The 23,693-nt window shown below is 40.0% G+C and overlaps 1 protein-coding gene across 2 annotated transcripts in view; it reads left to right on the top strand.

Annotated features, from left to right (window-relative positions):
* Positions 1–817: 817 nt before the first annotated feature.
* Positions 818–23,693, top strand: part of DISP1 (dispatched RND transporter family member 1) — an 85,075-nt gene continuing 62,199 nt past the window's right edge. Inside the window, exon 1 of one of the 2 annotated variants that reach the window (XM_088053528.1) lies at positions 818–942. In XM_088053528.1, the coding sequence (XP_087909654.1) occupies positions 821–942 (122 nt within the window). In that variant the 5' untranslated portion in view covers positions 818–820. The remainder of the gene's footprint in view (positions 943–23,693) is intronic. The other variant, XM_088053530.1, reaches the window with a different exon arrangement.

Raw genomic sequence — 23,693 nt, 5'->3', positions numbered from 1 at the left:
GCCTGACCTGGGTGTTTCACATGCTTCAGAAGGGTTTTCAGAGAGCCAATTACCCTCAGGACAGGATGAAAGTGAAACCAGCTCATCATGTGCAAGGGATCACTGCAGATTATCCCATGTGTTGCTATGGTTTCAAAAATTACAAAGACGCAATTCCAGCTGCAAAAAGGAAGTGCTCAAAGGTTAGGAAACTCCACACCTGTATTTTGGCCCATTCTGTGCACTAAATAAGAAAGAAACCAAATGGGACAGAAAAGTATGTAATCATGTAATTAAAAAGTGAGGCCTGTGCACAAATTGGCACAATTGCATCTGGAGCAAGCTTTTCCTAGGAATTCAGCTTTATCTGTATAGGTAATGTTGTCTCCTATGTGCAATTTCATATGCAATACTGACATGTTTTTAGAGATGAAGGGTGGTCCATCGCATGGTCTCTGATCTGTGTCACTGCCTAGGATGAAACTGTCTGGGGGCCACTGTGGCCTTTGCGGTGTAATCTCCTTAGACTGAAGGGGAATCCTTCCAACCCCAGACACGACTTTCCCACAGTTTCGATACATTTTTAAGCGTGTCTATTAGAGCGTGGCTCTTTGGGTGCTTTCGGACACGGACACGCTCCGTTCAGCAGCCGCTACCCCAGGAGCCGAGCGGGGTGCGAGAGGCGGGGCGGGCCCTCAGGCGAGCCCCACGCCACGCTCAAGATGGCGGCCGACGGGAGCCGGGCCGGGCGCCGCGCTCAAGATGGCGGCGCCGGCCGCCCCGCCTTCCCCCGCCCCGCCGGCGGTGACTTCCGGAGGGAGCGGGAGAGGGCGTCCGTCCCATGGTAACTGCGCCACGGTGGGGACGCCGCGGCCGCCTTTCGCTTCCTGCCGCCGCCCGGCCCGCGACGACGGGCAGCCGCCGCCTCCGGGGCCGCGCCGCCGGCAGCCGCCAGGTCGCGGGGTGGGAGGGGCTCGCCGGGGCCCCGCGGGGCGGGCTCTCCGCGCTGCCGAGGTACCAGGTCGGGCCGGCGGCGCCGGGGAGGAGGCGGTGGCGGCCGCCCCGCGCTCCTGTAGCGGGGGAGGAACCCCCGGTCCCGGGCAGCGCCCCGGGGAGCCGCGCCCGCGGGACAGCGGCGGCCCCTCCCCGGGGAGAGCCCTGCTGGGGGCGGAGGTGCCCTTGTACCGGCTGAGCCGTACCTTAAAATATCTTGTAAAAATGAATTAATTCTTCACCTTCACTTCGGAATCTTTTGTGTTTATTTTACTGGGACCTGGGGCCTTTCTTTTTCTTCTTTATTTAAAGGTGTTCGAGCACCTAACTTTTCTCGTTCGTTCCGGACTGAGATGTGATCAGCCTTTCGTGTGCTCCTGCCCTTTGTTCAGACACACGGTGCTTGTAGTTGTCTATTTTATTTGTTCGGAGCAAAGACTCCTTGAGAGCAGGTCTGCAGGCAGTGGTTTCGAAAGGGAGCTCAGATGGCACCCTTTGTCTTGGGAAATAAGGATACGGCAATTCCCGACTTCTGGCCGCACAACCGATGTTATGATAGGGTTGCTCATCGCTTCCAGTGGCGGTGGAAGGTGCTGGAGGTGATTTGGAGAGACCATTAGAGCAGAGGTCTGTCCAGAGGTGTGTGGAAGCCTCTTGAGTTTCTGGATTCAGTGCGAGCAGCCAGTTCCCGTGTTATCTGTGGCGTTGGCACCTGCAGCCAGTGCAGGAGCTCTCGCTGTACCCTGCTTTGGGAATGGCTTGGTTCCTGCATCAGAGACAGCTCACCTGCTGCTTCTTCTCATCCTCGTCCTGGTAGAGGTTGAGAGGATACTAGAAGTTTAATGAAAAGCTTTTCTGTGAGTAAGGCAATTGGACACTACATTTCTTTTTCTCAGCTTCTGGAGAAGATGGAAAAATACATTTTTGCGGAATGGTTGATGGTTCACGTTGTATGGATGTAAATGAGAAACAGCTCTTCAGGAGAGAGATGAAGAGCTGTAGTTGCTCAAAGTGTGTTTGTAGCATGTGTGTGATTTAAATGAACAAAAACTCTCTGATCAAAATTGCAAGTAGCTTGATATAGAATATCTGGCTTGGACAAACCTGTGAAATAGTAACACTTTGGACAAGGCATCTGGGTTGTCAGTGGGTTTATAAACCACTGTCAGTGGGTTTATAAACTTTATAAAAGTGCTCAGCTTTAAGAGTGTTGACTGGTGGGACTGCAGGCAAAAATAGGTGCCAGGAAGCAGATGGGATGAATTGAGACTGGAAGGAATAAGGGATTTCATAACTGGACAAAGGAGTAAGAGCCTGAAGCAAGCAGCCTGCAGAGCTGGGTGTGGAAGAGATCTAGTGTCAAACAGCCAAGGTGGGGCCAGGGAAAGGTGTATTAGAATAATATAAATACTTCAAATGTTGGCATGGCACTAAGGCTGCCAGAGTTCAAGTAGTGTTTGGACAATGCTGTCATGCACACAGTGTGGTTCTTGGGGCTGTCCCATGCAGGAGTTGGACTGTACAATTCTTGTGGTACTGCTCCAACCCAGGAGATTCTGTGATTTGTAGTCTCTTGTGGCAGATATTTAAGCTTGTAATCAAACCTTCACACTATGTTAGAATGTACATAACATTTACAGATCGTATTTATTTTACATATATTTATGTTTTTCTCTGAATGTAAAATAAATTACTTGTGCTTCTTTAGTTTTTTAGTAGCTCCCAGAAACTCTAACTAGTATTGGGGGGCTGCTATGCTGATTGCTGAATGCTTGTGTAAATTGAAGTACAGATTAAAGAGGCAAACATCCAGGTGTTTGGTTTTTTTTTTGTTTAAGTAATTATCTTTAAATGTTAAAGTAAGAAAGCAAAACAGCCCTTGACAGCCATGTTTTGTTTCAGAATAGAGTGGATGAACTTTACCAGTGTGGTAGTGTAGGATATTTTGATGGTCATTAAATAGAAAGAAAAATCACATTCGACAGGAAGCTTTGTTTTCTTCTTTAGAGTGGAGTGATATCCTGTAGTAATATCCTACCCTAGTTGGAGGACACAGTTCTTTTGAGATAGCTTAAACGTGTATGTTGGTTAAAAGCAGATGGTTGTTGAAGTGGGAGCTTGATGCTAGAGTGGTGCAAAGTATGGAAGAGTGCCTTAGGATTTGAAACTTCGTACCATGACTAAGGAGGGTTTTTTTCCCCTTTTGAGAGACACAGTATTTTTGTATAGAGTAAAACACAATGATTGCATTTTCCATTTTTTTAGCCTGCTTTTGAACTCATTGTAGCAAAGTTCAGGTTGTTTGCAGGTTATGTGAAGTGATAAATAAGGCCACAGCAATGTCTGTTTGCCTTCAAGGCACCTGGGAGAGGACTGTGTCAGTGGCTGGGCTTTCTTGTCTATAGAGACATACCTTTGCTTCAATGGATTTGCCTTCCCTTTTTCAGGTAGTGCAGGGGAGACGTGACTTGAGGATGAAGCTTTCATAGCACACAGAGTCACAGCATTGCTGAGATGGTGGGCTTTTTCTCTTCAAGCTTTTTTTGCGCCTTTTTTCCTAATTTGCTACCATCACAGATTCCTGGCTCTGTTGGAGCATGCCACGTGAAGCTATTTTTGACTGCTCAGAGAATTACTGTAGCAGAAACAAAGGACAGTGATGGGAGAGAAGTGGTCCCAAGGGGCCTTGAGAAGAAAGAGAAGGAATTCAGATTAGTAGTCTCCAAAAAAATCTCACCATAGAGAAGGTGAAAAGTAAGACTTTGAAAGAACAAAGGTAAAAACAACATGTGAAAACACTTAGTTCTCATAATGTTACCCTTTCCCATGAGGAGGCTTTTTGAATGGCTTTCATAGTAATGTTTCTCATATGTTGACCATAGATTTATTTGGGCAGCAAGCTTGACTTTTTCTGCAAGCCTTTAACAGAGATGATTGATTTACTGGCTTTGATAGAGGGATAGAATTACTTTCAAACTTTGAAACACATAATAAGCAACTCAGGTAATTAGCAAGCCTATATCTATCTCTCTTTAAAGTGATCAATGGCATTAATTTGGTTTAGTAACCATGGCTATTTTCTTGTTCAGCAGCCATATGGTATTTCTGAGTTTAGTGTGATTTCCTGTAGGTGGTTTTTACAGAGTCAGCTGAGCTTTGGTGTGAAGTGCAGCAAAAATTAAATACTATGGGAAGGTGTGAAAATGTTCTTATATTAAAAGAGGAAAAAAAAAAGCATGTTGCTTTAACTTAGGTGTAAGAGTAGATTGTAGCCTCTAAATCACACATCCAGGGAGACTGTAATGCTACAGCAGTATAAATTTGGAACTGCTGCTTGTTTGACACTGAAGTTTTTTAATGCAAATAATGATCAACTGATCAGTGTTTCATTGTAAACAAAATACTTTTTAGCTTTTCTGTAGAAAGGAGACCCCTCTTTCAGTATCATACCCTTTTAAGGGGCTTTCTTCTCGAGGTGTGATACATTAATGCTGTTGTTAAATGTGTCATGACATTAATAGAACAGCCACAGGAAATTTCCATCTGAATTCTGATTTTTTTTGAGGCCTGCAGTAATCAAAAAAGTGTGAATTTTATCTGTCACATGAGAAGTGGCTGAGGGAACTGGGGTTGTTTAGTCTGGAGAAAAGGAGGCCCAGGGGGGATGCTTTTTATGCCCACCTGAAAGGAGGTTGTAGACAGGTGGGAGTTGGTCTTTTTTCCCAGGTACCAAGTGACAGGGCAAGAAGAAACAGCCTCAGGTTGCTCCAGAGGAGGTCTAGATTGGATATTAGTAAAAATGTCTTCATTAACAAGATGGTCAAGTATTGGAACAGGCTGCCCAGGGAAGTGATGGAGTCACCATCTCTAGAAGTGTTCAGGTGTTTGCAGATGTGGTGCTTACAGATGGGGTTTAGTGTTGGACTTGGCAGTGTTTGGTTAATGGTTGGAGTTGATGATCTTAGAGGTCTTTTCCAACCATAATGATTGTGAGATTTGAAATCAAGAGCTTCTGAGAAACGTTCTGGGCATCAAGGAGCATAGTCCAGCTGAGCTGGTGAAAGCTAGGATAACAAGAGAAGAGTCTTTGGTTGGGAAGCTTGGAGGTGTTTCTGAAGAAGTTTTATAAAGGTGAAAAATCCTGAGTTTTTTTAAGCTGACCTTTACTCTATGGTTATAAATAGCTGCTTAAATTTCTCTGTGGGAGATTGTCCAGCATGCAATATTAACAGAAATAAATCTTTCTGGGAAAGTTGTGGGAAGGGGAACCGGTGTCAGATGTGGTCTTGGAAGGAGATTTGGAAGTGGAAGCAATCAAGTCAGGGGAGTGGGGCAAAGAAAAGCAACAAAAGTGGTGTTGGAAAATGGAGTGAGACAAACCCAGGGATCACAGAAGACTAAAGGTTGCTGATGGTGTTGTAGAGTAGCGTAGACCTTGCTGGCATAAAGTTTTCTGGCTGTTGAAGGTGGCATTGAAGAGAGACAGAGAAAGAAACTTGTGGTATATAGGCAGGAAAGTGCCATTTAAAATTAAGTAGAAATACATCTGAAAGGCACCAGAAAAAGGATTAATGACTGTAAGGTGTCTGTTCTTGGAGTGTGCAGAAGGAAATAAGAATAGGGGCATGTGGAGCTGATTCCTGTGAGGGGGGAGAACCTCAGTGCTGAAGTGGGGAGCCAGAGGTCTTGTGGTATGGAGACAGCTTAAGGCTTGCAGCCCCAAAAGAGAGAAGCTGTATGGTCACCTCAAGAGGGACAGGTTCATGTGCCATGCTGGGTGTTCTCAGTGATGCACAGCCCAGTGCTGCTCAGAGTGTGCACAGCTTATAAAGGCTGTGAAAAAAAATATTCTTTCTGCCCTCCCTGTTCTTATTCCTCCCTCCATCTTTATTCTCTGTGGGAGATATGAAAAACTTGGTTTCTGGTGGCTTGGTACAGTCAACACATGACTGGAAATAACATCAGCTTTCTGCATTCAAGTCTCTGAAGAAAGGTCTTGCTGTGTATCTTTATGTATAGCACTGTTGTTTTTGTAGAAACAGACAAACACAGCATGATAAAAACATTCTTGTGCTGTCTATAGTACAACATAACTCTTGTGCTATGTAACACAAATTAATAAAAATGACTGAATTAAGCCATAATTAATAGCAGATGGAAACTGTGGTTTAGTCTTGTGTAGTCTCTCCTTGTTAATGAACTTCACATGCAGATAAAATGGGAGCGAGATAGGCTTTAATAAGGGAAAATGTTTGCCTTGTCATCTGAAAACACTTATGCTCCTGGGTGAAGCCTTCGTGTTCAGCAATACTCCTTTCTTGTGCAGAGCCAGAGTGCTTAGAAATTAAACTATTGTCATTCCTGGGTTGACAAGACTATCTCCCCCTCCTAGTGCTTTAATTCTTATCTTTCTTCTTTATGTAACCAGGGTCAGTCAGGGGCTGTAAACAGCCTTGTTTTAGACTTCCCGGTATTTCCCTATGCCATTGCCACCCTTGCATGTGATAAGACATGCCTGCTGGAGCTGAACCAGGGAGTGAATCTCAAAGGCAGGAGGTTTATTGCCATAGCTAACACTGGGCTTGTGCCTTGCTTTTCAAAAGTATCCTGTCTGCTATTTACTCAATGTTTGGAGAGAGTCTCAAGGAGAATTGTTTCAGGTTTCAAAGTTTAAGTACAGCATCATCTTCCTGTGACTTGTACATATCTGGTAAATGAATGTGGTTGAAAAATATTTTATACATAAAGTGACTGACTTAAGAAATTGTTTCTTTTAATACATTTTTCTCTAAGGTTTCTTTTCCAATACCCTGTTAATGTGTAACATAATTTCTGTGTTTTAACTTAGAGATGATTCATTTGCCAGTGAGCTGCCTTTTGTGATTAAGTATTTATAGACAAGATGGAACATTGATCGTGAGATTGGAGAAGACACATTTTGTAAACACAAAATCCATTCTACCTGGAATGTGAGTGGAATGGTACAGCTCAGATTACACTTGTGCTTCAGGGTAGTGTTGGAATTAAAGCTGGGGGTTTTGGAGCTTGTTTGTTGTTTTTTTTGCAAAGCCTCATTTGTGGTCTTCCGAGTTTTGCACTTTCCTATTACTTGTTGTAAGACCTAGAGGGTGCTTGATACTTACAGGCTTAGACTGAAAATGCTTTTAGACTTGATGTGAACTTAAAAGACTTTCTTAGGAATTTTCTCCCTGTTATGTTTACAGAAAGTAGTTGCTGTGCTCAGCAATACAGCTGATAGGATCCATTTCTAATGGTAAAAGTATTTAATATTGAAACACCCCTCTTGGGCAGCAGTTCTTGAAGTTGCGTCAAAACTGGGTGATGTGGAGATATGTTTGGGTGGGAGGAAGGAAGAGGGGGATTTTGAGAACTAGGTAATTAATTAAAGATTGCTGTGGTTATGATGTTTTGGGCTTAGAAAATTATAGACTGCTATGCCACATACTTTGAATATGCAAGTAAGTTAAAATATTTTCTTCAACACGTATGCTGTTCTAAATAATTATATAAAGCTGAAGGGAGTTTTTGCCTTTTGGAATAAACTTTACCCTACTCTTAAACACATGTTCTCACTTATTGTTGAAAGCTTCTTTAATACTGTAAAAAACTACAGCAGGTATTGCAAGAATTCAATAACTTAATCTTAACCCTTTGAAATTAAGTCCTGTGAAATCTATGTTATGCTGATAGCTTTATAAAAACATAATGGAATTAAAACCAAAACCCATTATTAAAACTAAAAGTAAGATCATTAATATAGTTTAGAACTCAGTTCTGTGACAGTGAGGTCCAAGATCCTAAGTGGTCCTTGACACTTTCTGGGCCTGAATTAGTCATCGGGTATTTTCTGTGACAGTGAAACTTTACAAACTGAAAAAGCAAGACTTGCTTTAAGGGTTTTGGAAATGTTATTGTGTAATGTTTATACACCAAGACAGCTGAAGAAAGTTGTGGTCGACTGTGAGCTGTAACTGGGGTTTTTTTGTGTTACTGCTTAACTGTTGCATCAGTAAACTGCTTTTTTCTTTTCTCTGCTTTTCTTTGCTGTTGAGCAAAGCCAGTTTGATCTGCTGCAAACTGAGTACTTTGGCAACTTGTTCTCTGTTAAAAAATGGTAGAGATAGCATTAGTGGGAAAACAATTACTTGCTTTGTAAGTAGTGCACTTGAGTTATGACTAAGTATACTGATTTGCCTGGCCAACACAAACTCCAGACTGATTTCTTTTTTTTTTTTTTCCATGGCCTTTCCATAAGAGGGTCACATGGTGGTTTGTTATTGCCCTGTATATGGTTGAGTTCTACAAAGCAAACTGCTTTCTGGGGAAATTGAAAGCGGTTTTAATTATTTTTTTAAAATAGATTTTGATCACTGATATGTGATGTTGAATCGATTGGGGAAGGCTTGTCCCTGTCTTAGCTTTTGTTACTTTGCTTAGCTCTTTAACTTCTTTTTTATGATATTACTAATTGCATACACAATAAAGTTACTGACTTCCAAAATTATAAGATTTTCTAATATTTTTTTTGCTCTCTAGGCTGGAGAAACTGCATTTGTTTGCTTGTACAAAATATGATTTTGTGTTTTCTTAAATTGGCGTATTATCCTCTAACCCACAAAGGCAATTTAAATATGCTGTTTAGAGTTCCTTGCTGATTTTAGAATTTAGGATGCTAAATTTTAAAACCCACAAATTGAAGCCATAATAACAGGATTATGAGACTCTGAGATTAATTCTTAATTTTGAGAGCTCTCTTATCTACTGTGCCTCTCATCATTGCTTTCTCTGGTTCAGTGCCTTAGTGTCAAAGGTGTTAGGTTAACATTTAGTCAGCTGATAATAATGGGTCTGAATGATAGGTGAAAAGAGTTGTACTGCTTTACTCTTCAAGACATAACACCAGCTCTTCCAACAGCCTTGTTAAGAGGCTGTTCTGTGGCATTTTGTTCGTCTTCTCTGGAAATGTGTTCATATTTGTGTTACAAATTTTCCCCGTTGTATTACAGCTTTGAGCTGTAAGAGAATGACTGTAGCAGAGTAGAAAACAGAAATACAGCAAGTGAAAAGTTCGAATAAAGTAAATACTTTGATAATTCTTAATTGGATGTGGCTATCTCTTCTTTGAGCTGCTTCTGGGTAGCCTTCCATGGTGTGCTGTGTCCTGTAATGAATCATGGGCCAAAACAATTTACAAATTTCAGACTGTATGTTTAGTACACTTGTTTCAGATATATCTTTATTGCAGGATAAGCTGTAGTTATACCTGACAGCAGAAACAGAAGCATAGAAATTTTTCTTATATATGGAAGATGATGAAGAACACTAAAAAAAGGGCTAATTTGGAAAGCAGGTGAAACTTAAATGGTGATTTGGGTCACCTGCTTCCTGGTCAGAGAACCATTATCAGTTTCCATGTAGACAGATAAAGTTCTTTAAGTAGGGAGAGAAGCAGGGCCCGGCACCTGTATCCAAGTGGGTCAGGTGGAAAAGAAGCACAGGAGTTCTGGAGTCCACTTGCAAAAACATTGCAACAAATGTGAATTATTGGATAAGTTCTTCAAGTAATAAGTACAGAGAGTGTTAAATAAACATAAATGTGGATTTTCTCAAATGAAAATTTACAGCCAGTCAAATCTCCTTTTATGGCATGGTATCCAGTCTTTTTTGGGAGGAACAAATGTGTTCTTAGTTTAGTTAGTTATTCTAATGGCTTTTTCTGTATTAAAAACAAGGATGTTTCTCTAAATACCATAAAGTTGGTGAAAAGCCTTAAATAGTTTCATGGATCACTGTCAGACCAGAGGATGTGGAGACTGAGTGCTCTCTGCAGGATTCTGTCACTAATTTTGACTTAAGTGAAACATTAAGGCTGTGCAGTATTAGCTGCAGATGGTATCAAGCTTGGAATTGCTCTGAGTGTGTTGGAAAATGTGGATAGGGTTCAGAGAGACTTGAGGACAGAGAAGAAGCAGTCTAACAGGGAGAAAACCATGCCTTTTGGATGAGGACAAGATTCAAGATCTTCCATTTATCACCTTTGTACAAGACAACTATGGAGGAATAGAATGAGTTTTGTGCAAAGTGTTCTGGGGATGTTGTAATTGAGAAGCCAGATATGATTCTGTTAACACAGCTGCTGCAAACAGCCTGGATGTACTGTGCTATGTAAGCAAGATGAGTTTCTACATATCACGTAATAGTCCTTCATGCTAGGCTTAAGCATTTCACCCCAAGAAAAGCTCGATTACAAGGCAGTATAGAAGAAAGTAAAGAATGAAGTCTTGAAAATGTAATTATTTTATTCACAGAAAGATTGAGAATTGTTTTCCTTACAGATTGGAAGACTACAGAGGGAAGGGTTTTCTTCAGGTGAGGTATAAACACCGAGAGCAGTTTTCAGTCTGGCCTCTCTGACAACAGAACCACTGGTAACGTGCTTAAACTGCAACAGAGAGAGTGGAAATGGACACTAGAAAAGAGCTGTGACCCACTGGAACAGATTGCTTGGGAAGACTGTGGTATTGCCATTTTTAGACTGCCTCATAAGGCACAGATTAACTGTCTAGACCATGTTTTTCTCCCTCAGTCCTGAGAGGCAGGATTAGCTGATTTATTGAGCTGCTTTCTAACCATTAGAGTATTAGAAAATCCTAGAAGGGTTTCTAGAAAGCAGGGATGTTTGAATTAAAAAGGTATCAAAGTGGTTAATAGCACTGGGCCCATGTTAATCACCTTCTCATTTTGTGATAATGGGTCTTGCTGTCAAAATTGCACATCTGTACTCCCTCATTTCCACTCCCTGTTCTTCAAAGAAAGTCATATTGCACTGGGGGAGAGGGGAAATACTTTTATAAATCTTCTGGCTCACTTCCATTTCATGTCTGTAAATATCTTCCAGTTGATACACTAAGTGTATACTGATGGCTACAAACTTCCAGAATCATCTTTCTTCCCTAGCTATATGTAAAATTGCTTTGGGGATGAGGGAGAAATTAGACTCTTCAAACCCCATGGTAAGTTTGATACCAGATTCTAAGATTTCAGACTGCTTAGCTCATTCCTTGAGTCAGAATTAAGATGTAAAATAAACCATTCCCTCATTAGCAGATAGCAGCCTTTATCTTACGTGCCTTTTTTTTCTAAACCTGGCAATTAAAATGCATGAATAAGAGTCAGTGTGCTTTGGTAGCAGGAACTTGGGCCTGGGAGACAGAACTGTCAGCATCTTAATTTTAGACATGTTTCATGAATTATGATTTGCTGAAGGGCATGTTTAATTCCTGGCCCTGTTTTCCACACAGAGAATGTAATGCTGTAAGGATTAATTTTTGTCTGTAGCTACAGAATTTAAACTCTCAGACTTGTCTTTCCACATTAAAAGTTAGTATATAAGCCCAAGGTTTTCATTCATGAATTCTTAGATTGTGTTTGAATTATCCTGCTACAGTATCCTCGGGTTAAAGAACAATTATTTAAAATTCTGATGGGTTAAAAATATCTAACCCTGTGGTGTTTTCCTTAGTTTTTATATATGGAAAATGCAAATTCTTTTTTCTTCTTTTGCTTTTTTGGTTCCCTGCTGTTGAAGACAGCTCCTTACTCAAAGACTTCAGATGGACGGTGTAGTTTTTTTACTTCATTCATGATTTATAAGGTTACAGAAAGATTGTAGAATTTAAATTTTACTGGAGTCCCAGTCCTGTTTTTTTCTAAGCAAGGAGGCTGCATTGGTATAAGCTGGTTTGTGTTGCAGCATTGATACAGCAATACAGCTGAAGGATGTATTTTTTAATTTATGTTCCTTTAGAGGCTGAGGGCAATGCTGTATGATGTCATTCTGGTTCAACAGACCAGCAGTGTTGAGGAGTGGGAGGGCGTGTGGGGTCTTTAGGGCAATGAAATACCTTTTCCAAGGCTGGTAGCATCAGGCTGAAATCCCTGTGGGCTTCTTCTTGCAGGTGCTTGTTTTAAGTTAGGCCTGCACAGACATTTAAATTTATTATTATGGTGTCACCCTACAGAGTTTATAGTTCTTTCAGTGAATTCTTTGTAAGAGAACTGGCATAATTTTTTAAAAGGTTATGTTGAATTCTCGTTTCCACAGCACAAGTTGCCATGGATATGTCAGGTTCTTAGTGTTTGTTTACAGAGGAATGAGGTAGAGAACGTTTATGGTAGCTATTTTCAAGTGCATGTTCTGCTTTCAAGTGATGCTGTTCTCACTGGAGTTAACTGGCCAGTGAATGTAAATTCCACTGTCTGCTTTGAGAATTAAGTTCACTTTCAAAGAGTTAATGCAGAGATGTTCATGTGTATATCCTTACTTTGCATTAGCTTGTCAGTTGTTCAGGTTGCTTTATTCCCTCTGCAGTAAAATGACCTGGCTGATTTGGTGTGTTGTGTGTTGGAGTCCTCTCAGTCAGCATTGAAACAGGGAGGCAACACACACACCTAGAACCAAGGAGCTGCTGTTGCAAAATATGCTGCATCTCATTCACTTGCACAAAGCAGAGAGGTCCTAGACTTGCTGTGATTGGGAAAAGGGGGTGGTGAATTTTTTCTGGCTAAGAACTGGCATAACAAGGAAATCAAGCCATTAAACTCCTGCATGCGTAGATGAAATGCCCATGAGAGCATTTGTATGTTGTATTACATAATACAGCACTTGATGTATGTTTCTCGTCTGTTCTCTGCTTTCCAAGTCATCTGCTTTTCTCCTTCCTAGCTGCACACTTTCTCTTCTCCCCTTCCAAAATAAAGACCACAAAGATAAATGTGTTTATGTAACCTCTCAAATCTTGATTCAGAAATACAAACTGCTGACTTTGGAGCCCATGCAAACGACCTGCACAGCACCAGACTCTGCTGTCAAGTAACCACTAGAAAAAGTATGTGATTAAACCAGAGGTCAAACATTAACTTGTTCCTTTCCCAAGTCACTCTGGGAGAGGCATGGGCAGGCATGTTTGAAAGCTAAGGAAAGCAAATCCTGTGTTTGTCACAGTGAAAGTTTCACTAATTGCTGCTCATGTCTCACTGTAAGCTGTGCAGTCCTTAAGGACAAGACAGACAACTGCTGCAGGACACTTGGCTCAGTTTTGGGTCAAACAGCCAAAAGAGTAGCAAAAAGTTAAGAGGCAGCCTAGTGGAAAAGAATGAAAGGGTCCTGTTGTGGAAAGTGAAAGATCAGAGAGAAACACCTGTTAAAGAAGCAGCTGCTAAAAATGGATGACCACTCATAGTGGAGTAAAAGAATTAGCAGCAGCTTTCTTGGTAAAATTGGTCCTTGTGTGCATTTTGTGATGAATTTAATTGTGAAACTCCACAGCCACAATGACTCTGCTCCCTTCAGCTTTGTAATGAAAGGTGGTTTCTTGAGTGGGGGAGAAGCCTGGGTATGGTCAGTCCATGCCAGTTGGTTCCCATATGAGCTCTACTGTCAACCTTTTAAAGTTACCTCACATGTTAAGTTTATTAAAAGTATTTTGAGAAAAGTGTCATATGTAGTCTTATACCTTGTATGTTCCAAAACATTGAAATATCTCTACAAAGAAGTGTCTTGTGTGTTTTAAAAAGGGTAAATGAAATACCCTCAGTGTGCTAATTTTAGTGCAGTAAGTCTGAGTTTCCAGATGAAGGTGACAAGGTGTTCTCTGGGTTTAGAATCCATAGCAATAGCCGGAGGTGCCTTTGTGAAGTGACAGGTAGAGACATAGCTGTGTTTAAAACTATGTTTCATAGAAGAGCTCTTTCATTGCATTTATAGAATTAATGCAAAATACCTTGAGTGGTTCATGCAAGCTAAATACTACCCCCGTTGAACATCTGTGTTTTCCATTCAGAATGAGCAGTGTGGAGTCTGTACTTTCTGCACCTCTTTAGAGATAGTTCCATTCTGTCCTTGTAGCCAGTCAGGACTGTGTGCCAGGGAGGAAACCCTTGCAGAGCAGTGAGACAAGCTATAGTCAGTCTAGTTTTCTTTGATACAAGTTCAGCTTCTTTGGGAAGAAAGTGGGCATGGATCTGAAGACATGTCCAGGACTAAATGAAGATGTAAGATTCTTTAGTGGAATTGCCAAGAAGTGGATTTCTAGCTTTAGGTTGTGAGGCCTGATGTGGTATTGGTTACACATGCTGCTCTAATATAGCCCATATCCCACAAATGTACAAACTCAGCAGGATGTTAAAACATGACGCTGCTTGGGGATGAGTGCCTTTTGCAGTCCATGCTTATTTCATTTTATTAGATGTTGTCTTAACAATATCAATCTGTCTCTTCTGCTGATTATCACCAGTGACCAAATGCTTTTGGGTTAGAATGCTTTTATGGCAGTTCAAGCCTAATTTCCAAGTAGATTTCTAGGTAAAAAGCCACAAGTTTTTGTTTAGTGTGTTGGGTTTTGTCGGGTTTTTTTCAGTCATCCCATATGTTGATTTCCTATACCTGGAGATTGTGCTATACACAGAAAGGCCACTTGGCCCTAGTGATAAGGAAGAAAACCCGGTGCTGTGTACATCTCATTGATTACCTCATTTTCCATCAATCCCTCTTGGCCTCACCCAACAGCCACCTTCCAAAAGCTGATGCTGCCAACCATCAAGATCCTACTATTCACAGGGTAATTGCTATTAAATGCTCTTGGGTTAACCCTTAATACACAGCAAGAAAATGCCCCAGATGCAGAATGTTGGGATAAAAAAAAAAAAGATACTCAGGATTTTGTTCTCTTATTCCAAAAGGGTACCTGCTGCTATGAGTATGTCAGTGTGAAGAAAGCTGGGCAGCCGCCGTGTTCTTAAGCTCTCCTTGCTTCCATATTACTCTTCTGTCTTCTGAAACGGGTCATGTGATATAGGTTTTGTTTTGGACTAAATTAGATGAGGCTTTAAGGTGAGAATGCTCAGGATATGACAAGTGTCAAGTTCTGTTTTGCTGGAAAATATTTAATATTTATCTGTTTTTCCTCAAGGTGTTTTCACATAAAAGATCCCCTGTCAATCCCCTGAGAGAACTGAAGCTTGTTCTATGAGCCATAAAAATCAGTCTTAATATTCTGAATTTATGAGGTTTAATTCTTCAGTACTGTTGTTTCTCTGTAATCTTCTTTTGGTGTAAATTATTTTCCTTTGAGAGAGGAATCAATGTGTAGCACTGCTTAAAAGAATCCTATTTGAGAAGTTTGTCCCAAACCGTAAGTTAGGTTTTAAAACTTAGAAGTTCCCTGTGTACGCAGATGGGGTGTGAGAGTCTCCTGAGAGTTCATGATTTGCACTTCTATGCTGCTATGTGCAAACAGTACTTGATAGCAGGAACTTACTTCCAACTGTGTTCTTGCAGGAATTTGTTATTCTTGATCTCAGGGGGTATTGCTCATTTGATCCACATGCTCTTTATTAATCTTCCTTGCTGAATGCCTGAGAGAAATTGTGATAGGCAGGTATGGTCAGTTTAATAAATGAAGGCATTGTTGTGTCTGTTTGAAACATCACAAGAGGACCTCTTTGCTGGCCAGTGCTGTGACTGTTCTATAAGGCTGCCAGGGTCTGAGAAAATTCATACTGAGAAATGGTATTTTTAATGTTCTTGGAGGGTGTGGTTGAATTCGTACTTCTCTTATCCACATAAGAAAAATAACTGTATAAACAGTATGCCATGATTCTTCCTCAAAGTAGTAAAGAGCAGGTATGTGGATTTATAAAATAAAGGAATAAGAAATTATTCTCAGCAATTTTTTCATTCTCACTTAAATAGCTGAACTATTTAATCTTGTTTCCTGTTGCTTTTAATTGAAACTTTGAGAAAGAATTCTTTCTTTGTGGTGCTCTTGATGTGATATCCATCATCTATAAAGTCGTGACCAGGTCAGAGACCTAAGGCCTTGGAAGACTTTTATGTTGCATTGGTGTTTTTTTTTTTGTGAAATGTAAGTGTATTAAGTATCCATTTTTTCCTGTATTATTCCTTTCTCCTCCTTTTAGGATTAACAGAAAAGCAATTATCAGCTACTTTATAACAGAATTCTGTATTGTAATTTCTGGGGAAAAAAAAAACTTCTAAATAGAGAAATCAAGTGAATTACTGTAAGCGTGCGATTTTTTGTGAAACTCTGAATTAGCCATATAAAAAGTCACTCTTTTCAGTTTCTTGCTGTGCTAGAAGAAAGGATTTTTACACAGGGAGAGTTCTGCATACTTTTGAAAGCATGGCAAGAATGCAAGTGTTCAAAAGTAAAATGCAGTTTCAAATATAGTGGCAGTGCATTTAAAGTGGATGTTATAAAGTCTATTTACTGGCTCATCAGTTATCTATAACCTTTACTTTCTTGCTATATGTCAGTTTTTACACATTTTGGGGAATCTAAAATTGATGATTTGAGATTCATTAATTTAAAATCTCTTTTTGGATTGGCAGTTGTGCAGTTGGTGTCACTTCTTGAGCAGGCTTTTTGCTCTGTTTCTGGCAAAATAGGATGGATGTGCATATTAGAGATGCATACTGGGAAGTCTCTGCTAGGGATTCCTTAGGTCTGTAAAACTCTGGAAGTGCTTGGGCACCCTGCTCCACCCTCCTGACCTAGAAGCAATTGTTGCACAGAGGTACCCACGTTCCTGCAGGCAGAAACTAACTTTTGAATTCTAATAGTGGTGAAGGGAGTCTGTGAAGTGCAAATACACGTTCCTGAAGTATTGTATGTGTTTTAATGACTCATATTTAGCAAAAGACTGTGGCTTGCCTCAATCCTGCATAGCTGATGTTAAACTTCTGTTTGTTTTCCCTGATATTTTAGACTTCTTAGCAGCTGTCATTAATAGCGTGGTTGAACAGTGTGAGAGCTAGTTGGAAACAGGTGGTGCATACTCCAAATATCTTGAGATACAAGTGATAGTTAACAGTGTTGTTACTGAAATGTAGATATTTGTGCCAGCTCGTGTTGGTTTTGTTTCAGCAGACCTTCCGTATTCTTTGCTTGTGGAGATGTACATACAAAGCGTTCAAAAATGAATTTAGGCATGAATTGCTAAGGCTGTACAAAACCAGCATAGAATTTGCTGGCTTTATTGTAGAAGGTATAGATTAAAGCAGAAGCAGAATGTCATGACTCCCAGCTAAAAGACAGTTTTGTAGGGAGCATTTCATACAGTATGCTGCAATTCCCACTCCGAATATTCCCATGTCCAGTGAATGTGTGAGTCTATAACTGGGAGATACACTTGCACAGCACAGTGGTATCTTTCACAAGCAGGCACTTTGGGATGGCTCAAACTTCAGGCAGGATTTGGTATTTTGTACCTTATTTCATTTGCAACAGCCTATCCTGTAGCACATTAGTTTCAGGTCTTAAATCTGTTTGCAAATTGAGCCTTGTAAAGTTGCAGCTAAAAGTGCAGAGTTTTGAGTGTGTTGTAATTGAAGACTTCAGAGAAGAGCAAAATTGTGGCGATTAATTCGGCCTCCTTAATTGAATCTGTGGCTGAAAGACTCCTAATAAACCTTTTAAAAATATTATCCGTATCTCTGTACAATGTTGTTTTGCTAATCTGTTCAGTCAAGTAGATGAGGGTTGATTCAGAGCTTTCTTTTAAGCGAAGTCCCTAGACCATTAAGCTGGCTAAAATAAATGTAGACATTTGGTTTTCATTAGTGTTGTAACTGAAACAAAAACATTTTAATGAGTGATCCCAGAGTGTTTTGAAGTTTGTGCAACTTTGCTATGAAGGTATTTAAATTGTAGTATCAGTTGCAAGTTGGCCATAAGCCAGGGTTTCAAAGCAAGATGTTGGGGCTTCCAGAGTGTTACAAAACAGAAAAACTTTGAGAGGGGAGAAATATTGGAAGGTAGTTACAATAAAATTCACGCTGATGAAATGAAATTATCAAAGGAGACAGTGACAGTGTTCATGCTGTACTACAGTTTGCTGCTTTGTTAAAAAGATGTTTCAGTTAATTGGAAAGAAACATGATTTTGAGCTTTTAATACTTACATTAAGAAAGAATTAACTTTGTCCAAGAAATGGTGTGCATTTTTAGGTGGGCTTTTGATATCTTAAACTTGCACAAAATGCGATCCTGCTTCTAAGGGAAAGACCTTAATATATTGCTTACCAGATCTAATTTATGAAATACTTTTTGGGAAAATATTTAGGTTTGTCTTAAAAGATGTTGGCAGTGAAATCTGATGAAAATTAAGATGTGGACTTGGTCTTGGACAAGTAAAATAAACTATAGCTTTACATTTGTGGGAGAAGCTGGAGATTGTCAAAGTGCTGTGAGATGAAGATCACTTATTCTGTATCACACTGTAGTCACAATAGTGTCTCAAGGCAAACCTGCAGAAATTGTTGAAATGTTCTGGATGATCAGGGGTCAGTCAAGGAGGCAGGGACTGGAGATCAAGAGCTTCGTCATGGCCAGACTGCATTCTTGTGGTTGCTCCTTGGCTTGGGTACCAAAAGTACTGTTTACCAGAATAGTCTAGGTGTTGGTGTCTGTTTTATTTTTTATGTCCTTATGGTTGATTTGGGTGTGACAATTAGAAAAAAACAGATGACTTTATTTAGAATATTAGAAATGGGTAGCTATTTGAGCTAGGGAAAACCAGCGCTTCTAGCAAAAAAAACTCCAGAACTTCTCAGGTGGAATTACAGAACAGTTCATCTGAACATGTTTGAATTTTGATGGGCTCTTTTGCATAGTTATAACCTTAGTGATTTGAGTAAAACCAAGTGTTCTTACAAAAATCCCTCTGTCTTAAGTAAGAAGCAGTGATCTGAGAATTTCATCCCAGTTTTCCAGTTGGTGTATTTATACTTCACTTTATATCTTCACATCTTAGGAGCAGTCTTCTTACGCAGAGATTTTGCCTATCATGGTTTTATTTGAATGCCTGAATTAAAGATTTTTACAAATGTCAAATAATGAAAAGTTGCTGCCCTTCTGGGATGGGTCTGAAAGGCAGTTTGCCTTTCCTCTTCTCTCATATTCTTTAGTGGTTTCGCTGTTGGGATGTTCTAGCTGAATTGTCCCATCTCCTAAAGCTTGTGGAGAACATTGTGTACTTACACCTTCATGTTCTGCAAATGGAAATAAAGAAACACGTGCAGATAAATGTTTACTTCAGTTCCTTTAGCTACAAGTTAGAAATATATTCACATTGAAGTTGGTTTTGCTAGGCTGTATAATAGTCATCTGACCACAAGTTCATAATTGAGACAAAAATTTTTGCTGAGAATACCTTGCCTCAGCTGAAGATTTTGGTAGACCAGTTTTATGTTGTTCCACACCTGAGAAGGAACAATTTGTCATAATTCAGTTCAAGAAAGATAACTTCTTTTTGTGATCATAAAATGCTAGAAGCTCATCTATAACTACACTGTTCTTTGAAACCACTTCAGTCAGTTTTCCTTTTTTTTGTATCTTCCCCCATTCTAATCGTCATTAGAGGTTCTTAAAAAATATTGCTTTCAAGTCTAATTTTAAAACTTAATTTCTTGAGACTATTTAGTTGAGATTTATTACTATTTGGTAGCACCATAATCTTGGTACTGAAAGGAAATACTAACTTGGTGCTAGTACTAACATGAAGCGAAATATCTGATCTAGCCTAAGGCATTAAAAACCTTATTAGAAAGGGAAGAGGTGTTCAGTATCCTTTTGTACCATTTATTCACTACTTTTTTTAATATTGTGGTAGTTGAGGAGAGATGAGATGGAGATGGCAGGGGACTGAATAGCTGTGAGAAAGCAGGAAGCAGCCAAATCCTTATTTGTACAAGGACTGTCAGAGTGCTGGGTATGTATAGGAGCAGTGATACTTTTTGCAAGTGTGGAGGAGCAGAATAAGCAGGAAGAGAATGCACCATTATTAAGCTGGAGAAGAGGCAATTTGAAGAAGAATGTGGAATCTTACTATCTCAGAGTGTGAAGTTATTTGAGCCAGAGGCATGAAAAGCTTAGCGTCTTAAACTGCAGATATTTACCTCTCTTGCAATAGTCCTTTAGTTGGCATTAACAGTATAAGCAGCTAAAAGTTCCTGACAACCATAAAAATTTGCAGTGCACTAACCTTTGCAGTATTCCATGGTAAGCATCATGTGTCAGGGAATTTTAAAGGCTGATTGATTTCAAAGACATTAAGGTGCCAAATTTAGACTTTTATTGAATGTTCCCTTGTCAGGAGCAGACAACTTGCTTTGCTTCTGTTGTATTTCTCTCCACTGTTAGGCTGCAACTGGGAGCAATATTCTTTCTAATGAGACTCCTGAGCATGGAGCTGCAGTAAGAGCAGCAACATCTGTCTGTAATAGGGCTTTGCTCTCTCTCCTGCTTTGTTATTTCCATATACCAAATGCCTGGTGTCTTCCTGCAGCTGAATCTTGCTCAAAGTACGTGAGGTGTGGGGAAGAAAATGAAGGTACTGTGTGCCAATCCAGGAGATGCAGGCAGCTGAGGGAAAAACAGTATAAGGAGGGAATATAAATTGCAAGCTCAGGAATGTGTGAGGCTCTTAAGTCTTTGAGACTATGAGGACAGTTTTCCAGTTCTGATGAACTTCTCTGTGTGTTTATTCTCCATATAAATTTTAGTAAGTACAGCACACTCCTTTGCAAGAGAAATAACTTCTTTAAGTTCAGTGTCTTTTGGTATGGATGGGCTTTTTTTCCCCTCCACATCTGGGACAGTCAGAATGACAAGAGTGTTGTTTCAATAGGGAGAGGTAGAGGGTAGATGGAAATTCTGTGATTGGGAATTGGTTTCCTGTTGCTGATGGAGAAGAAAAAAAGCAGGGAATTGTGGAAAGATGCTGCAGTATTGACAAGAACTTTACTTTGAGAGAAGAACCTGAGGAATCAACCAAGAACAATGATGAAGGGGTCTTGGGTGGCAGTTGCATTAAAGGTAAATTTTACAAGTACAGTAATTGACTTGTAAATAAGAGCTGGTCAAATGAGCCTTTATTATCTCTAAAGAACTGGAAACAGCAGAGTTGAATGTATGGGATTTAAAAGGCAATTAAGTAACGGAGGATTCTTTTTACTGAATCTTTTTGTTATTTTCATTGTTCTTGTAATTAATGTTATATCTGATTTGACTCTGTTAAAAAGCAGGTAGAACAATTAAATTATTTAAAGTGTAGTGCAAACGTTAGTGCAGCTTGCTGCAGAAGTGCAGACCTAGTGGATGTGCTTGGGTGGGATGGAAGCTGGGCACAAGCTGTGGAGGGTGAGGCCTGCAGCAGAGGAGGGTGTGCCACTGGAATGACATCAATGCTTCACTTAAACATCGATCCTGTCACTGGAAGCAAAACAATTTCTGTGTGATTCATGGAATTGTTGACTTGGGGTTTTTTCCTTTGGTTTGCCTCATTGCTTGGATAAGTAATGAAGGTGGCTATAGGAATACTTACTAAAAAATTTGGAATGAACCCTTTTTCATTTGATGAAGGAAGTAGTTTGTCTGGGTGACAATACTGGCATGGTTTCTCTATAGAAATGGAAAATTCACGAAGATTTTAGGTGACAGAACTGGGAGTAAAACTTGTATGTGTGTGCTTTCCTCTTCCCATGTCCACTCAACATCTGGAAAGGGCCAGTGGCTGGAAATATGTAACTTCTACCTGTCTAAGCAGGACTGCACCTTTATAATAATACCTAAAGATTTAAGAGATACCATGCGTTCATGTAAGTCTTCACAGTTTTAGTCATTTAATTGCAAAATAGTTCTATGACAGAGAAAGCAGCATCCAGCATCAACTACTTCTACAAACTTATTTGCTTTGTAGAAGTGCAAAAATTGCAGTTCTTTGTTTATAAGAGGCATAGTTTGTTTGGAGATCAGACAGTTTGGCTAAATGGTGCAGAATTGATGATGCAGGGACAGGACTTCTGCCATATACGAAGCCTACCTTGGAAATGTCATGAACTACAAAAGTGAAACATCATTCAAACAGAAAAAAAAATAAAATCATCATAGTTATGAACTTACAGCTCAAATAACTCCTAGGGAAAGCATTCCCTCTAGACTTGACCATTTTGTGGTAATCATACTTTTATCTGAAGAATCAGGTATTTTGTTGGTTTTGAGACTTAAAAAGTTCTTATTTTGTGGATTGATTGAGCACAATCATTCCTATATTTCAATCACAGAAATGTAAATACCTACAGTTGTATACTGCAGTGTGTAGTATTATAGCTGCTTTCTATGAGAGAAATTATTTCATGAGTTGCAGAAAGCAGGAATGCCTTTTCTAATCCATAAACACGTTGCTAATGGTTTCTCCTAACCTGATAAATATTGGAGAGAACTGTGTTATTTCTGTATTGATTTACATGTGATTTCTCCTCCTAAAGGTGCATGCCTGTCTAAAAACATGCAAATGAAACTAACCTGTCTCTAAAATCGTCAAGAAAAGAGACTTGCTTTCCTCCAGCAACGAGATTCTTAGTTTTCTTTTTCTTATTGAATGTTCACTTTCATTGGCCCACTACTGCCACTGATGACATTAAAGATCCCAGAAGCAAAATTTTAATGTGATTAACCTGAGACATTAAGCAGAGATTAAATTAGACTTTCTTAAGCATTCTTTGTTCATGGAAAATAGAGCAAATCAGCAGACTGTGAAATAGCAATTGGTCTGCCTTGAAGTTTTAAGCTGGGAGTGGGAGTGCTGGAATGCCAAATTTCTGCCTCCTCCCTGACTTTTACTTTTTGAGACTTTGCACTGCACTTTTTCAAAGAAAGGTCATGAGTAGGAACATAGTCCCCTGCTATTCCTGAGTGCTCAGAGTCTTCTCTGAGAGGAGAGTGAGTGGGGTGATAAACGGCTTTCCCTCTTTCCATTACCTCATCCTTCCACCTCCTTGTTTTTCAGTATAAGCCAGTGTTGCAGACACTACTTTTTCTCATCCTCCTACAGTGATCTGATGGGCAAATTGCATGTTTCAATGGTTCGATACAGAAAGCCCAATTCTTGTTTGTTTTGTGCTGTAAAATAGAAGCATGCACTTTGTGTTTCTGCTTAGCTTAGCAATTGCAGGAGGAAGTGGTGTTTGTATTTGTCTTTCCATTTCTCAGAGCTGGATGAGTACCTGTGCAGAGCTCATTTCAGAAGATGAGAGAGGAATGGCAAACCACCTCACTACTTGCATCTACTTTTTATCCCATCCAGCTCTGCTGAAGTCCATAAGAGCAGGTCCTGCCTGGGGAATGGAGCAGTTTCTCAGATGCATTTTAGCTCCGAGTTATTTAGTGGCAGCAGCTGCTTCCATCTGTGTCCATGTGCAGGAAGAGATGTTCAGCTGAACAGGCAGCTTGCCTTTTTATTGTGGTGTGTATAATGCTCACATATGGCCTCAGTTTGCAAAGCTGCAGAATACGGCAGATTTTTTATAAAACCCATTGAGCAAAATGTGACTGTAAGAGTGTGTATGTTTATATTTTAAAAACAAACAAACAGCTCTGAAAAACCACCCCAAATCTCACAGTGGTAATTTGTAGCTATGACTGTTTGGTCTTCTGTCCAAATCAATTTGTGTTATAAAAGGCAGGTATGTTATTTTTCTTTGTGTATTCCACCCTAAAAGTGAAATACTGTTTTCTGTCAAGGTCTCCAGAGAGGGAGCCAGGGCTGTTGGCCTGTACTCCCCCTGTATTCCCAGTTCTGACAGTGTACCTAGACTCTGTTTGCAGCTGGCTGATGTCA

Source organism: Pseudopodoces humilis, chromosome 3 (genome assembly GCF_049639895.1).
Source record: "Pseudopodoces humilis isolate 2021_Gansu_Grassland_sample_001 chromosome 3, ASM4963989v1, whole genome shotgun sequence".
Classification (NCBI taxonomy): Eukaryota; Metazoa; Chordata; class Aves; order Passeriformes; family Paridae; genus Pseudopodoces; species Pseudopodoces humilis.
This window is presented reverse-complemented; position numbering and strand designations above follow the sequence as displayed.